The sequence below is a fragment of the Magallana gigas genome, chromosome 1 (assembly GCF_963853765.1).
Source record: "Magallana gigas chromosome 1, xbMagGiga1.1, whole genome shotgun sequence".
NCBI lineage: Eukaryota > Metazoa > Mollusca > Bivalvia > Ostreida > Ostreidae > Magallana > Magallana gigas.
In genome coordinates, this window is record NC_088853.1 from 55,742,804 (window position 1) to 55,760,547 (window position 17,744).

Below are 17,744 nucleotides of genomic sequence, written 5' to 3' on the forward strand. Positions count from 1 at the left end.
TGGTATTCGGTGTAGGCGTAAATAATCTTGTCCACCGGAACAGAGAACATTCCGTTCGCATGTTGGAGAAGTGATTTAGTAAAATAGGTTTTACCACTCTGTGTGCAACCACAGATCAAAATAGTCGTAGGGGCAGAAAATGGAAGCAAAGCTTTCGTTTTCCACCAGTCGTTCATGATCACTGTTTCTTTTTCCTTGGCCATTCTTAAACTGAGAGCACGTGGCGTTTAACCTCATATTTATATGATAACACGTTGTACAGTTTGAACTCATTTTATTAATATCTCACATAGTCATGCATAAAATGTTTTACAAAAGTATCATTGACATGTATGTTAGGAAACAAAGCATACACCCGATTCAACGAATATTTGAAACACAATCTGGCAATTAAATACACCAATACATAAAGCCCACACCAATCAGAATAATAGGGTTGCAATGGGATTGTTTTGAAAGTACAATGCATTTTATTTTTATTGAAAAAGTTCTGTATATCGGGATTATAATCGAGTCAAACACAATAAACGCAACCCAATGTTCTCCGGGGAACGGTAAAGGTTGTGTGTTCACGATAAATGCACTCGGAAACTGAGTCACAGTTGCAGGTAGCGTGTTGCTAGCAAACACTCCTTTTACGTAACGTCTTAAGCATGGGTCCGTTCTCACAATATTTAACATCTGCGTCGAGTTCATGGTTGAATATAATTGATGTCACGTGACTTATCCACCTCAAGCAGGGAAGAAAACGTAGCAAATACAAGGGCGTTGGCAGCTTTAGTTGTAGCTTCTTTGAATTTCAGTTCCAGTCTGGTATTTCCTCGACGAATGAGGTTTAAATATTCTTCGCCAAACCCGCAAGGATCGATGGTGAAGACAAACAAAGAGTATCCCGATCCGAAATTTTCTCGGGAGATATCCAGTCCAGCATCAGAGTTCCATTTTTCCGATGCTTCCAACAGACGAGTGTAAGCTGCCACATACTGTCCCGCCGAGAAGTCTGTTTTTAGTGGTCTACCAGGTACGCTTTCTCCGTTGACGTATATACCGACATCTGTTACTCCCATGTGTTCGAAATTGAATGGGTTGGCCGAATAATCACCATTGACAGCTTTCTGGTCTACCAGAGCTACCACAATACGGTCTGGTACAGCCTGTGGGAAAATATTGTCCCAGTAAAATTCAGTCGATCCTTTGGGTATCGTGTTCATTTTTAGTTCGTTCCTTGATATCGTATACTTTACAGGCGTCGATTCTATTTGTTTACTGTGGTTCAGCAGAACGCCAGGATCAACTCGTACCTTTGCAACTTTGAACACGACATCCAACAGTTCTAGTTTGTAAGCTGCTGAAGATTCTGCAGACATGATTACAAACGGGGTGCTGGATCTAAATAGTTTGATGTAAATATCTACTCCGTTTATCAAGTACTTGTCTAGATCAAAGATATCTTCCTTCAGGTTTCCTTCAAGCTCAAAAGTTTTACTTTGCTCAGTAAAACCGTATCGTAGCACCAATCCAGCATTACCTCCGTTGTAAGCGTTGGCGTCGTCCATCTTCCCTTCGTCTTTATAGAACAATTCTGACTGCTTTTGAGACTTCAAGTCGTCTTTCCCACTGAACAAAATTGTCTTGAGATACGCTTTCCATGGATAGTTGTTTGTATTGAAGGACACCAGTTTGTTGTTTAAATAGACGTCCATCTGAGAAAACATACTTTGCAGAGGTAGATTGACGATACTCGTTTTTTCTTGTTCAGCCAAAGCTGTTCCGTCGGCTTTTAAAATCCGTGCTTTTACGTAAAATTTACTTCTTTTTAAATCTATATATTCTGCACCCGAACCCGAAACTACAATTTCGATTGGTGTGTCTGATACACCTATGCTGGATATTGGTCTTGCTTCCGTAAAATATACTTTCTCTACAGCTACTTGATTGGTAGGTGATGCAAACAGAGACAATTCCATAGGCTGAGCTATGTCTTTGTTATCACCGCTTAAAAAAGCCATATTTATTCCCGAAAGATACTCTTGTAGGCGTCAATCTTGAATTTTTTCACTTGAGCTGACTTTGTTTTCTTGACAGGTATTTGCCTTTTCTTTGTAACCGGCTTTGTTTTGATTGATTTTAGCTGCTTAGCTAGTTTACAAGACTTGGTTTTCTTTGTAGGAATGACGGAAGATCCAGAACAGGGCCTTTTTATACTCTTGCTGTGTACCTTGACGGATGGAACACCTTCTTTGATATCATTCGCGTGTTCAGTTTTCGCCCTTTCCTCCACTGCAGCTATGGGAGTCACGTGAGTTGAGTTCACGGTAGATTCTAATTGTGAGTGTGGCCTCAAAGGAATGACGTAAGATCTATGTCGTTTTCTTCCTCTTCCTATTTGCTTAGGCTTGTAGCTGTAAGGATTAAACTTCTTCTCTGCCATATTTTTGTAAAACGCTTCCCAGAGTCTGGGGTCGCTAACGTAAGTCTGACTGTTCATCATAAAACGTAAGGGAACTTTTTAAAATGAAGTGTCACGGTCACCGGTCCATCTAAAAATGAAACCAAGTTCCCTTCTCTGTCAGTTATATATATACAGATCTGTTGTAATTCACAGATTTTCACCGGAATGTAATAGGGTACAGTAAACGCTATGTTTTCTGGGTTTTCCCCAAGACATACACGTCTCAAAAGAGGGGCGTCTTTCCCCCCAACAATCGTTTCCTCACAGATATCACAACACACAAACAACTCCGATTTCTTCTTCTTTGAAGAAATCCAACTCTCTGTTGAGAATTCTGTTAATGCAACTGACCAATATCCTTCGAATGGAATCTGCTTATTTAATTGAACTCGGAAACAATTTGGTTTGTTATCAAAATAGTCAGAGCAGTCGGTAGACGTCAATACCATTCGGACGCTCATTTTGAATGAAAAAGGATAGATGAAACTTGCTCGTTTTTATTGGGCGTTTTCTAAAGAACTTTCTGGAATCCACGAGTTAAATTTACGCGGCCATCCTTCCCATTTTACAAAGGCCTCTTTTATGTTCCCCCGACGCCGTCTTTTCAACACTTTTTCAACTCTGTACAATACATCTCCTGTTTTTATGACTTTCTGAAGTTCCGATTCGTAGAAGGTACCTTCGATTGCGTCATCGTCTAAATCTCTTACTTTGTACACAGGAATCCCTCCTCTTTTATATCTGACACTCACTTTAAAATATTCTCCTGTCCATTTTTGCTGATAATCTCTTTGAAAGGGATGTTTGAGTTGTGATATTCTCACATTGTCTCCGATTTTGTACTTAAACACAGGTTTTATTCTTTTTCGTAATACTTTGTTTGATGTTTTTACGTCCTCTTCAACCTTAACATTTTTGTCTAGTTTGGTCTTTTTCTGTCTCGATAGATATGTATCTAGTCTGATTTCGTCAGCATTATCTTTATTCACATTAGCGGGTGCATTACTACCCAAGGACCTGTGTGGTCTTTTGTTATAGCTGTTCACCAGGTCTTGTAATACAGTCACATAGCGGTACGTTCTTGTCTTCATGAAATAACGATACATTAAATTTTTCATGGTGCGTATTACCCTCTCCGCATAATTTGCTTTAGTTTCGTTTTGAGTGTATATAACACTAATAGCTTCTTTTTTTAAGAAAGCTTTTACCCAACGATTTTTAAATTCGCTACCCTTATCTGTTCTCAATGTGTGCGGTTTTCTTCCTTTTTGAAAAACTGATTTCAACCCCTCAATGATCGTTTGATTTTGTTTATTTTTCAAAGGAACGATAAATAAAAATCGACTGAATATGTCTATTAACACTAGCAGAAATTTGTATCCATCGTTATGAGAAGCTATATTGCTGACGTCTGCCAAATCACCATCCCACATAGAGTCAATCGTGTCAACAACCACAATTGAGCGAGGAAATGTCTTTCGAATCAGTTTATACAGGCTGTAAGCATCTTCGTTATTTAAAAACTGTTTAATTTTTTGTCTACCAATCTTATATTTGCCCTCTGATTTTACAGCTTGGTACAATTTTTCGGGACCAGCAAATGCGCCTGGTTTACCGGGTGTATAATAAAGCTCCCGTAAGTAATCCGTGTAGTTTGACATACTTGACACAAACTATCTACATGATTCTAAGTGCACAGTTATATAGCAAAACACAAGTCTTGTTTGGTCGATTATCATTTTCTTTTTGTTGGAATACAATATTTTCATACATAATATATATATAAATATATATATATATATATATATATATATATATATGTATAGATATATATATATCCTAGCCACCAAACGTAAAATATCAATTAAAAAGTTGTCATTCAAAATCACTCTGCAGGTTCATTGGATCTTGAGTATCTCCAGAGTTGCATTCCATGGAGGAGGATAGAGTCTCTTGTGAGTCGTATCCGAAAGGAGTACATTCGGTACAGTTAAGCATTCCAAGCTGATTCTGGTGAGACTCGCTCAGCATGCAGAGTTCTATGTCTTTTAACTCCGGAACATACTCATGCATCTCTTCGACAGCATACCCAAGTCTTGCCAACTTGTTCCTGTTTAGTGTGACTCCTTTCTTTGTTGGAACCGGTTGTGTAGCGTCATCTGGTTTCCAGAAATGTCTTATGTCTACTGTAGGATTGTTCGGTGATAATGAAACGAACGCTCCTCCGCCAACATGCCACTCTGCTTCGTCATTTTCTTGTCCGACATTGTCGATGTAGCTTTGGATATCTGGCAAAAGAGCTTCAAACTTCAACCATCGGTCTAAAGGAAAGGTAACACCCTTCTTTGTGGCAATGAGTCGGCCGTGGGACTCTGCAAGGTGTCGGATATGTATGTAAAGTATCCCCTTGTAAGGCATGGCAGTGAGAAAGAGGTCGTTTACGTCATCTAATGGTATTCTACATCTTTGCTCCTGCTCGTCTTTTTTAGATTCAGACGTACCCCTGTCTTTCATGTTGATCACTAACGACCTTGCCATGGCTAACTTCTTTTCGTATTCGGTTTTTGAATCTTCATCAGTGTTCATCAGGAGTCTGGATAGGTCGCCTTGGTTAGCTTTGAGTAATGCCTTTCGGAGTCCCATAAAAGCCGTTGAACCTCGACGCAAAATAATGCTTAATAGTTTCCTGTTTTTGTCATAACTGGTCTTTTCGGCTTCTATTTGCTGTCTCATTTCATCTGTAATGATGTGCGAAGCGTATAAGTGTCCTGCTACTGAACCAGACATCATCTTCTTTACCAATGTAGAGTAGTTTGCTTTGATGAGATCTTTGTGTTTTTGCTCCATCTTGCTGACGACAAAGACTTTCAGAGAATTGGTGAATTTTCCAAATTGATTTAAGTTTATATACAATTTAGATCAAGTGGTGGTGTGTGTAATCGTATGACGTCATTGACTGTAGACTCCTCCTTGACTGTAGACTCCTCCCTGACTGTAGACTCCCAATTCCTCCTTGACTGTAGACTCCTCCCTGACTGTAGACTCCTCCTTGACTGTAGACTCCTCCTTGACTGTAGACTGCTCCATGACTCTAGGTGCTGACATTAAAATAGAATGCTGCCTTTGACTGTCATCTAGCTTAGTGTAATTTCTTGCTATTATTTGTAAATGTTTCTCCAATACAGGGCTAATGATATTTGATGCGTTTTCTATTCGTCTTTTAAAGCGATATCTGTCCAAAGCCATGGCCATCCATTCCCCTTTTCGATCTTCATAGGGAATAGGGATAACCGTTAACTTTTCTGAAAAGTGCACAGTCTTGTTCTTATTCTTCATCCCTTGATTTATTATTTCTCACTTTTCTGTGCTTTTAAAATAGAATCATCCATATGATTTACAGATGCTTTCAGGTATTGCCACTGTGCTCTGGTCAAGATAATTCCTTCATCTCCAGGTTTTCCGTTATGAAACCGTCTTATATCAATCTGAACAGTTTCATTGACACATATCCTGACGTAAATCTCATTTGAAAGGGGATACTGATCCACAAATGAACAAGTTTTAAGTGCACTGTTTAATGTAGGGCGTAAAACACGGTATATCAAAGTGTCGTCTTTCTTCTTCTTCTGGTGTAGGACACTGACAACAACGCACAAAGAAATAATGAGCGCGACCGCAAAAATCCCAGGTATAATTATTTTTATTCTTTTTTTCAACTCATCTTTTAGCATGCCTTTACACTCGTTTCCACAGTTATTTGTTAGAAGTTCCATCATGACCATTTGTTCAGTCATTTTTTGTCACATTGATTGTGTTTTTGTGTTGTCTAGCGTTTTTATACCCTCAACTCGCCCAATGAAAAATTAACGCACACATCTCTGTGTAACTTAAATCGTAAAAGTCCTTCTGGGCATAATTCGACGTTTCATTAGGTATTCTTCGGATCCCCAGCTGTCTACAACATCGTAACCGTTTTTCATTTTTTTTCTTTAAAATCATTCATACATGTCTGTTTTTTGTCAAACCATTGACTCTCTTGTAAAGTCCATTTTTTCTTGTCACTGTTTTTTAAAGCATTCCATGCTACAATTTTCCATTTGGTCTGCTTCTCCTTAGTTTCCATTTTTAATAACAAATCAGTATCATCGTTGTATTTATCTAAAAACTACCCCTAACTGTAGAGTGTCCTTGAAGAGTCCCACCTTGACTGTAGACTACCCCCTGACTGCAAAGCGCCCTTGACTGTAGACTCCCTGTAAACCCATGACGTCATCCTGACTGTAGAGTGTCCTTGACTGTAGACTACCCCCTGACTGTAGACTACCCCCTGGGGAAAACCATGACGTCATCCCTGGGGAAAACCCATGACGTCATCCCTGGGGAAAACCCATGACGTCATCCTGACTGCAGAGTGACTGCACTCTGTCCCCCTTACTACTTTTGTTTATGTTTTGTCTTCGGAAATATTCCAGTACTACACTATGTGGATGAGGATACTAGTGTTATCAACATTGTGCCATTGCTATGAGGCAAGAACATTTGCTATTGATGTAACTGAGTTCATTCGATCAACGAGCGGGATGTTAGGGTGCGATTGGCGTGGTGCGGGAGATTATGTTGATACAAATTTGAAGTTCAACACCATGGTTTTTCGACGCTTATTTAAGTCAAGATTCTTACACGTGTTTGTCACCAGAACTCCGCATTATTGAAATACAAGATGGTGATGCTATGAGGGGAAACATTGATGCACCAGATCACGTGAAAGTATTCCTGTCAACAGAGTTATGCAAGAAGGTTCGCCATTTTTTCATGCGCAAATTGACATGAATATAGACAGAGTTATCTTCCTTTGTTTTTAATTGAATTAGAAAAAAATAGAAAAAAATCCAAGAATATATAACAAGATAATATTCAGTTAAGCGTTTTATTCGAAATTCATAATTTAAAATGCATATGTCATATTCTATTCAAATATATTCTTTTAGCATCAGGACGGTGACACTTTGTCTCTTCCTCCTCCCCCTCCTCCACATGTAAGTACATGGGTTCTTTAAGGTAACGTATATATTTTATTCGCTGTGAAGTGATGTCCGCGGTCAATAACAAGCCAACAAATAAATTAAGTGAAAAACAGGTATATTCTTGAGATAAAAACTTTAAAAGGCAGACACAAACATTAACGGACCTTCGCGTGGCTTCTCTGTCGAGGTCCCCGGGAAAAGGAGGCAGAAGCCCGCGAAAAAGACGCCGAACCCGATAAAAATAAAACGGAAATTAACCCCCCCCCCAAAAAAAAAATACACTACAACCAACCCCCCCCCCCCCCTCCATTTTATGGAGGAATGTCCCAATTCCGACTAAAGAAACCACGGAAGTAACAAAAATAAATACCGTACAATCCACACACTCAACGAAACAATATACAAGAAAATTAAAACATTTTATAAGAAGAGTCCAGGGTGGCCCTTCCAAGTCTTCTCTGGTCTCGGTCCTGGTTCTTCTTACGATGGTCACCGAAGTTAATGTTCCTCTGGATGGACTGCCTAGTCCTACATATTCTACTAGCCCCAGGGTCCGTAGGCGTCTAGCTTCCCTCGGGAAATAGGGATTACCGTGGTTGGTGGCCAAACAACCTCTCAAAGTCATCCTCCTCCTCATCATCATGTTTATGGGATCCTAAAAAAAACAATTTTTTTATTTGAATACTTGAAATATATATTTATATACATAATTGTTAATTTTCTATTACACACTGGTACATTTAACACATTAGCATAATCATACTCATGGTATAACATTTTTTTTCTTTTTCAAAATCACATTTGAATTTTTTTTAACATCTTATATAAATTATTGATTTTTCATTAAGCACTGACCAGCAGCAGGTTTAGATCAGCATCAGAAATGATTTCCCATATAACAAGAGGAGAGGCAGTGAGTAGATGTTGTAGTCCTCTGTCAATGAGAAGCCTTTCCATCTTGGAACTGTGCCTGTCAACTTACCTGGAATCGCCTACTTCCATGTGTATTATGGCCTTGGTGTTAGAATCCATAAATACTGCAGTTGATCTACTTGCACAAAATCCTGAAAGCTTAATAATGGAAACATTTGTTTGGGATTTAAAATTCTATCATTTGGAATTTATTGAGCAAAACCTGATCAAAAATATTAAACACAGTTTCTAAAAAATGTAAAAATGTACAACAGGCAGATATTAGTTTGGCACTTCATCCTAAGTTGTTGTAAATGTTTGTAATTTATAATTTTAAATATTTACCAGGTGAGTCAAATCGTACATCTACAGCCACACTAAGTGGTAAACCTCCCAACTTCTTGTACACCTCTGAAATGTGCTTCTGGAACTTCTCTTCTATTGCAGTCTGTAAAAAGCATGTAAAAAAGGATTTCTTTGTTTATCTGTTTAGATGTATCATTTTATTCTATTAACTTCAAGATCAATACGAAATTAATTTTATCGGTAGTTAATATTTACCCTATCTTGTAAAATTGGCGGGAAGATCCAACAACAAGGTTTATAAATTTTGCACCTAAGGCAAATTTTTCCCAAGAAGCACCTAAAAAATATTCATAAAGAACTGTGAAAAAAACGGTATTATTATCCATAAAGTAATCAAGGATACCCTGACAGACACTGTGCATATTCTTTATTCCTTATTGACAAAAGAAGCCATGTGACTCATAGGTACATGCATATTAACAGTAGAATGGCAAAGGATTCAACATGGTATATATATCATATGGGCTAACAGTGTACAATATCATTGATTTATAATATATATGCAAATAAACATGACATATATCATAAGGAATTAACCATATTAAATTTTCTCTCAGCTTCAAAGCTTTTAATAAATATTGACAAAGTTTCTGAATAGATTTAAAGTTATCATGAGTTCACAACTGTATATAATGGCCTGTCTGATTTATGCATCTGCAAATATGGTAATAACACATCCATTAGGCAATTAGAAATTGTAATGGTAAAAAATGGTTATTAGATCCTATTTCATAATAAGTTATCTAACAGAAATCTCATTTGAAATCAATGTTAAAATTTAAAGCACAATCAAGAACATATACATATTAATATTAATTAGCTCCCTACCTGTAAGAAGCACCATGAGTTGGAGTAAAATACTAATGAAGCTTCTGCCTCCATAAAATGGTGTGGAAATCCATTTTCCTGGATGGTCCTTCTAAAAATTAATATACATAAGGATAAACATGTACATGTGGTGTCTGAACATAAATAATTAGACATTTATTCATAGAGTGAAAAATTTAATCATCAAAACCTCCAAACCATGAAAAATACGAAGACTATCAAGTCATAAAAAACTTTTAGAAACGTTTGTATACCACAACTATATTTAATTGTGCATTGATACATTTTGTATCAATTCAAACAAAATCAAAGAAACGGGTATGACAATTCAGTTAATATGATCAACAAATATTAGAATTTTATCAATAAGGAGTATTATGTAATCTTACACAGCAAAGGAATTTATACTTCACTCCTGCTGGTATCTTTTCTCCTTCGACAACTGTTGATGGGTCTATGGACTCCCCACACTGCTCACATGTTGTCCTCTTGATGAGACTTACGAGAGCACCCTCACCAACAACAAATCTCCTCTCAGAAGAGAGTATTCATCTTCATAGTTTTCTCTAGAAATACATGTATTGATACAGTTTTATATAATCATATGTAACTTATGATATTTTAGAAGAAAAAAAAACATGTACTATTACACAACTTATTGAATCATGTTATAATGGGTTCATTTATGGTAATTTAGCATACATAGTAGCAAAATAAATATCATATATGTAAACAAATATCAAGTACATATGAATGATAAGTCCAGGTTATTATATCTTCTATTTTTGTAAATTGATACATAGTTTATACCGTGTCTCATTTCACATTTCATTTCCATCTTCATACTCCTCCTTATGCTCCTCTTCCAATGATTCTTCATCACCAAATATCTCTCTTATCAATTCATTGACTTCATCATCCTCCTAGGGGGAATATACATATAACATAACAGCATCTCCTAATAGCCGGTTGCACAGAAACTAATTTTCAAAGATCTTATATTGGTTAACTATATTATCAAAATTTGATAAAGTTCATTGAGCCAACTAAAACCCTAATTAGACATTCTGAGATTTGTACATGTATTGCGATTTATATTTGCTTGAATAAAGAGGGTATGTTCCCTATGAGAGAGGAACAGACACATTCATATAACAGAAGCATCATCACGCACGAAGTATATCACATGTAAATTTGCCTTTTTGTACTATTAAATTTGTAAATTCGAAAAGATTTTAGTATTATAAAAGTAAGATGGAAATATCATGACAGACAAGACCAGGATTAGAACCTGTGACCCTGAATCTACTGGTCATGTGATCTACCAATTGAGCTTTCTGGTGTGTGCAACGGTAGTAGTCTAACCAGAGATATAAATAACATTCATGTTTATATGTCTCTGGTCTAACCATCACACTCTGCAAACACGCATCATAATTAAAAAATATATAAATATTCAATTCTGATATTCACATGCTGTATAATTACATTGTTAAATGGCTTTTGGCACTAACCATCTTCATTTAAATTTAATAATATATACCTCTGAGCTATAATTACAAGCATCTTCTATCTCCATATTCTCCACAAGTTGGTCTTCCATGTTCAAAAGATGAGAAACCTGCAAAAAATTTCTAAATTGGGTATATGATGACCAGATAAAAGTCATTATAAATATACTGGCATTGCTAATAACAACAATTTCTCACCAGTTTATTGTAACACAACTATTACTCATAAAATAACGTGCTGGAGTGAACTTATACAACATAAATACAAACAAAAACTAACTGTACATGTAACCATGTGGTATTAGGTTAGTTTTATCCCCTTCTCCTACATGCGACTATACATGTATAGTTGAAGGACTGATCCAAGGCCAGTAAAAAGTATGCTTCGAGATCGTAAAAATAATATCGAATTAGTAAACAAAGCTTAATCAAAGCTCACGTTGTAAGTAACAGCATTCATTTAAAATGAAATGCATAGTCAAGACGGCAATGAATGCACTGCGCAAAACATGACAGATATCATATAACTTATAAGCAACATTACAAATTACATGTGAATCGCGTAAATTGATGTGGGATAACATACATCTTATATATTATTTCAAAAGCAAATAATAAGAAAAGATGTTATTTTATTGATTGTGCATTGGATTTCACGTTAATAATACATAAAACAATTATATGTAACATACTTTTTTGCGTTTGGGACTTCAAAGAGATTTCCCTGTTTATAAATTACTTCTCCCCTAATCGAACTTTCGGTTTCAGAATACCGTCTTGCGCAGTGTTCACTTTATAGCAGTTCGAGCACGGATAATGGCTGCATGACGAGTTAGTTTTTATAAACTAATAAACATGTGGAAATTGTTTAGTAATAGTGTCGGAAACACTTCTTACTTACTTTGTATCGTATTCGGATGCTGCCACTATACTTGCTATCTTCTGTATCGCCAGGAATCAACTCAATGTACTTTCTTCTATAATTCGTCTATACCTGTGAACGTACGCGACCGTGTTCGGAAGAAAGAGGAATGGCCAGTGTATCTCTTTATATCCACTATGTCTGCACGAAATTTATGTTATTTTGTGGATAAGAGTGGTACTTGTTAATTTTTTGCTATTCAGTTCGGAATTCCCCTTTCTTTACTTTTGACACGTACTCCCCGAGATGTTTACATCTCGACCACACTCGCCTAAAATCAGTCACGCATATCGAACCTTTAGAGTAACCCCCGATTTTAGGACTCTAAGCGCTTTTGAATGTTCTAACTGGCTATTTAAATCGCGGCGCTTCAGCTTTAAACATATTTGGTTTGTGTTTTGCTAAGTCGTTCATGAAATCATTTACATTATTCTTTATTCGAGTTAAGAATCAATCGGATTTTAAAAACATTAATTTATTTTGGATATTTTTTTTATTTGTAGAGCATCAAAATTTACGCAGTAGTTGGAATAGAAACTAGAATCATAAATTCCCGATTTAGCTCTCTGGGAAATCGACTAAATATTTTCCCAGATAGCATGACTTTGTTGGGCCAACATTGGCTGTAGGTTGTAAGGTTTGCGTGGGCTTAACAATGTTGGGCCAACATTGGGCCAATGTACACTTGACACATCTAACTTGAGTGTCAATGTTAGTTGGGAACACAGCGTTGGGCCAACATTGGGCCAATGTACACTTGACACAACTAACTTGAGTGTCAATGTTAGTTGGGAACGCAACGTTGGGCAAACATTGGGCCAATGTACACTTGACACATCTAACTTGAGTGTCAATGTTACTTGAGAACGCAACTTCGGGCCAACATTTCGGGTCAATGTTGTAAATTTATAATCAATGTCAGTTGAGACAAGATATCGGCCCAACAATGATCCAACGTCTGTTAATTACATTTTTTATTTCCTGATTAGTTTGTTGGTCGATTACATTTATAAAAACACGCATACCTTTTCAACAGTGGTTATATGTTTATACATCTCTTTTTATTATTTTTTTTACAATGTTTTGAGATAGAATCATTACTAAAAGGTAAATATACTGTCAATAGTTACATGTACATACTCTTTATAAAAGGAAACATGTTTAAAAATGCAAGTTTAATTTTTATTCTTTTAAAGAAGCTAAAAATTGTGAAAGCCCAAAATTAAAATGAAGATATTCTGCAAATGTATTCAGCTGCATAATATTGTTCTAAAGTGTAGAATTTAAGTTGCCGATCCTGAGATAAGAGAATAGCACATTCACTGACCAAGCAATTAAGACAGAGTTTTCTCAGCGTGAGACTGGCCAGTTTCCATGGTTATTGTGATATCTGATCTGTTGGGATGGCCAAATCTGCTCCCATTTAACATTTTGTAGGACAGATCTAAACAGTTTGCTCAATGTATAGCCACAGTCAAGTGAATAAAACAGAAATGTAAGTATTATTTATCTCTAACTGCAGATATTTATTAAGTCAATTTCATTAACGTCTCAATAAATGTTTCTTTCATATATTGAATATTTGTATTTTTTATTTTAAGGGAATATGTTCAAGCTGCCCCCTTCCAGTCTGACGAACTTTCAACTTACTTTGAAATTTGATGTTTTTGAAAACCAGTGTTTTATTTGGATGACTATGAACAGTTGAAGATATAAATGAAGCAAAACTAACAGAAGAGAGTGAATTATTACTTTATTCTATTTTGGAGTAACTAAGTTTAAAAAGTGTGGATATAGATTTACCCTGTGAACATATGCTAGCTAGATAACGAACGACCGTCATTTAAATTCAAGGATTATTTTTATCATGGTTTGTGCACTCTGGATTCAAAATAAATCCATCATTTAAATTGTGATATATTGTTGCATTTGTATTGTTGCACCTATATTGGAACAACATTGACCCAACATTGTGCCAGTGTTGGTCATATGTTACGTACACTGGACCACCATTGGGCCAGTGTTGGTCATATGTTACGTACATTGGCCCACCGTTGGGCCAGTGTTGGTCATATGTTACGTACATTGGCCCACCGTTGGGCCAGTGTTGGTCATATGGGTATAGTCCACTAATGCATTTTCCATAGGCGGTAATGTTAACGTTATGGTTCATAGCTCCGGCCCTAATTTTCGTTAAGCAACGAGGGACCTCTTGAATGAAAGCTCATCAAATCGTCTCTTTCCTGTTAAAAGTTCGTGGTTTGAAGTCAGATTCGTTTTCCGGCAAAATGCGTCTGTATTGAAAAACTCTGAAAATGAAAGTAAAAGTAGGGAATTTCTCAGTTTTGGAAAGGGTGTACATCAAACAATTTCAATTCTTTTCTTCAAATGATAATTCAATTTTGGCACTTGTTTTAAAAATTGCAAATCCTCTTTTCTGACATGTGTCAAGCATTCTGATTTAAAATGTCCCAATAAATGTATATACACTCTGCAAGTATAGGGACTATTTTGCTTAAAGGCACTTCTTTGTTGTCCTACCGATTCTAAAAATAGTTAGAGGGATATACCCAATATAAAACAGTCATTGTGGTTATTTACAATTCTTAGCTTATATATTCACTCTAGACACTATAAAGAACCATGATTCCAAATTTGGAAAAATTCAATACATAACTATGGATTTTGCAGCATTGATACACATGCATGAAATTTGAAGAAACAGTCCAGTCATAATTTACCTAAACAACATATAGCTCATTGGCATTCGATGCTCTTCAAATTGCATAAATTGAGGAAACTTTAATCTCAAGGATTAAAACACATGTAAAACATAAACATTTAATATTTTACCAAATTTATTTTGTTCATATTCTTTTGAAAAAGCTCAATTATGTCTGATTTTTTAAAATTGTTGTCGTAAAAATCATGAGTTTTTCTTTAGTTACAAAAAAGAATTGTTTTCAAACACCACGAAAAAGGTAAAATAGAAAAGTATAGGAATTTCCCTATCCATCAAGGTATTACATGTAGGTATTGGTTTATAAATAATAAAGTTATATGACTCTATAATGTGAGACCCTCAATTCAGTTTTTGCTCCATTTTGATGCTAGCTTGAGATTACCTCACCTATGACGTTATAATGACGTCATAGTGATGAGTTGTTTTTACTCATATAAGTGTAATATTTGCTGAACATTTATTTAAGCCTAATTTCGGAACAAATGCACCATGACTTAACTCATTAAATATATGTCATAGGGAAAAGAAACTTGCTTATAAGGACTTTTTCTTTTACTCTTGTATATTGTTACCATGGTAACAAATTTAACACAAATTATCAAAAGACATATCCTGTGGAAGAGAGTCTACATTTAACTTAATAAGTTCAAAATCCAGAAGAACAAGAAATACCCACTAAGTCTGTGAAATATGTATAATCAATGTAAAGTTTCCCAGTATCTATAATATTCTAAATTATCTGCATGAAAAATACTGGCCATGCAGGGTACTAGTATATAGTTTTTATAGGTTCCTTCTTTTAAACTTGGACGAGTGAAGTTACAAAAATAAATTTTACTTACATCAAGTGTGGCTCATTGTTGTGTTTTATTCTTTGAAGAAGACTTCCATTTCAATTTACATGTTATCTAAAATGAAATGTTTTGAATTAAATTCTACATTATCCAACACTTTTCCCAACATTTATTTGCAATTCCACATCAAAAGCAGCCATATGTTGAGAGAGAGAAAGAGAGAGAGAGAGAGAGAGAGACGGACAGACAGACAGACAGACAGAGACAGACAGACAGAGACAGAGAGAATTAGAGAGAGGGGGAAAGATACAGAAAGAGAGAACAGATAGGCAACAATAACTACATCTTCATGCACAACACATCTATACGGCCTAAAGACCAACACCCCCCCCCCCCCCAATAACATTCAATATCAACCCCCAACCCAACATATTGATCTATTTTTTCAATAGTATGAATAAATAAATACTAGTAAATATCTACTTAAAATGATTACTGATAATTTCATTCAATTCTGATTATTACAAACAAAGATATATTTTGTGGATTAAGTACTAACCAACATGGTAGGCTTCTACATGTTAAAGGGTGCATGCCTACATCTTCGGTACATAGTCATGTCACATGCACGACAAATTAATTTACTCCAATCTAATGCAAATCTATCATCATAAATATAGAATTGGAAACTACCGGACACTAATACAATTCCCTTACGATGCAAACTAATCTTAGATAGCTGGACACTGCTAGAATGAAGTATTTTTCCTCACCGGAAACTTTCTGCTTTTCTACTTTCACTTTTGCTCGCTTGAAATGATCGCACTAAAAACCCGAAGTGATATTTCGTCTCAAAATTTATAAAAATGTCTTCTAAACTCATATATAATTGGAAACACACTTACATTTTCATGTTTTTTATGTAAAAACTCAAAATAAATTACATTCAAGTTAAAATCACAATTTCTTTAATTTAAATTGGTTTTTTGAAAATCCCGGGGGGGGGGGGGGGGGTGTTGTGATGGATATTTTCTTGGAAAATATGCTATTAAGATGATTAAACTTGTTGAACTTGTTGGAAATTTAGTTTATTCACATAAATGAGAAGATGTACAAAAGAAAAATGCATGTTTATTATAATAATTGCAAATAAACAAGAAATATGCCTTACCGGCATGGAGCTCAATATGGGTATAGTCCACTAATGCATTTTCCATAGGCGGTAATGTTAACGTTATGGTTCATAGCTCCGGCCCTAATTTTCGTTAAGCAACGAGGGACCTCTTGAATGAAAGCTCATCAAATCGTCTCTTTCCTGTTAAAATTTCGTGGTTTGAAGTCAGATTCGTTTTCCGGCAAAATGCGTCTGTATTGAAAAACTCTGAAAATGAAAGTAAAAGTAGGGAATTTCTCAGTTTTGGAAAGGGTGTACATCAAACAATTTCAATTCTTTTCTTCAAATGATAATTCAATTTTGGCACTTGTTTTAAAAATTGCAAATCCTCTTTTCTGACATGTGTCAAGCATTCTGATTTAAAATGTCCCAATAAATGTATATACACTCTGCAAGTATAGGGACTATTTTGCTTAAAGGCACTTCTTTGTTGTCCTACCGATTCTAAAAATAGTTAAAGGGATATACCCATATGTTACGTACGTTGGCCCACTGTTGGGCCAATATCAGAAGATGACAAATGTGACATTGTGCCGATGTCGGCCCAACATGTTGGGCCAATGTTGGGCCGATTAGCAAAATTACATTGGGCCAACATTTATTTGCCAACATTGGGCCAATGTAACTGGTTTTGTTGGGCCAACGTTGGCCCAACAACGTCATGCTATCTGGGTTGTACAAGCTATTGTCCAGGGGGAAAAGACGATAGCCAATATTTCACCATTCAAAAAACAATATATTGAAAAACTCCGTACAAAAAAATGTGATAAAATATTTAACTCAACTTACCATCAAACTTATGGATTTGAGCTCAAGGCGGATGCCACGGTGAGTAACGTTATTTTAACATATGTCTTGCCTCTGTAAAATTCTTCACTACGCTATTAAATGTGGAGTGTTTATCAAAAATGATAACATGATTTAAGTCTGAATATTAATCTAAATACTTTATGTCAGAATAATCATGGTAGTTGTTTGACTGTTTTTAACAGCTCGATAACACTTCATATTTCTAATT

At 35.8% G+C, this 17,744-nt stretch overlaps 2 protein-coding genes and 3 long non-coding RNA genes across 5 annotated transcripts; 1 reads left to right on the forward strand and 4 right to left on the reverse strand.

The window, feature by feature from the left end:
* Nucleotides 1-692: 692 nt before the first annotated feature.
* Nucleotides 693-2,009, reverse strand: LOC117685999 (uncharacterized protein F54H12.2-like). Its single transcript, XM_034460637.2, has one exon. The coding sequence runs from the start codon at nucleotides 2,007-2,009 to the stop codon at nucleotides 693-695; it is 1,317 nt and encodes a 438-aa protein (XP_034316528.2).
* A 2,318-nt stretch (nucleotides 2,010-4,327) lies between these two features.
* On the reverse strand, nucleotides 4,328-5,299 carry LOC117685846 (uncharacterized). The gene has a single exon (XM_066086877.1). It carries the CDS (start codon nucleotides 5,297-5,299, stop codon nucleotides 4,328-4,330), a length of 972 nt encoding a protein of 323 aa, XP_065942949.1.
* Nucleotides 5,300-8,949: 3,650 nt separating this feature from the next.
* Nucleotides 8,950-10,143, reverse strand: LOC117681791 (uncharacterized). The gene is made up of 3 exons (XR_010712207.1): nucleotides 9,972-10,143; nucleotides 9,583-9,673; nucleotides 8,950-9,031 (listed from the first exon to the last, which is right to left on the reverse strand). It is a non-coding gene; the product is annotated as an uncharacterized lncRNA (long non-coding RNA).
* A 2,461-nt stretch (nucleotides 10,144-12,604) lies between these two features.
* On the forward strand, nucleotides 12,605-13,927 carry LOC136276203 (uncharacterized). The gene is made up of 2 exons (XR_010714679.1): nucleotides 12,605-13,510; nucleotides 13,617-13,927. It is a non-coding gene; the product is annotated as an uncharacterized lncRNA (long non-coding RNA).
* Nucleotides 13,928-14,130: 203 nt separating this feature from the next.
* Nucleotides 14,131-17,194, reverse strand: LOC117683940 (uncharacterized). The gene is made up of 3 exons (XR_004597790.2): nucleotides 16,724-17,194; nucleotides 15,601-15,666; nucleotides 14,131-14,324 (listed from the first exon to the last, which is right to left on the reverse strand). It is a non-coding gene; the product is annotated as an uncharacterized lncRNA (long non-coding RNA).
* Between the last annotated feature and the right edge of the window lie 550 nt (nucleotides 17,195-17,744).

What these genes read in the sequence shown, in the direction of transcription:
- LOC117685999 (XM_034460637.2), bottom strand. Translation starts at nt 2,009, where the DNA reads ATGGCTTTTTTAAGCGGTGATAACAAAGACATAGCTCAGCCTATGGAA.
- LOC117685846 (XM_066086877.1), bottom strand. Translation starts at nt 5,299, where the DNA reads ATGGAGCAAAAACACAAAGATCTCATCAAAGCAAACTACTCTACATTG.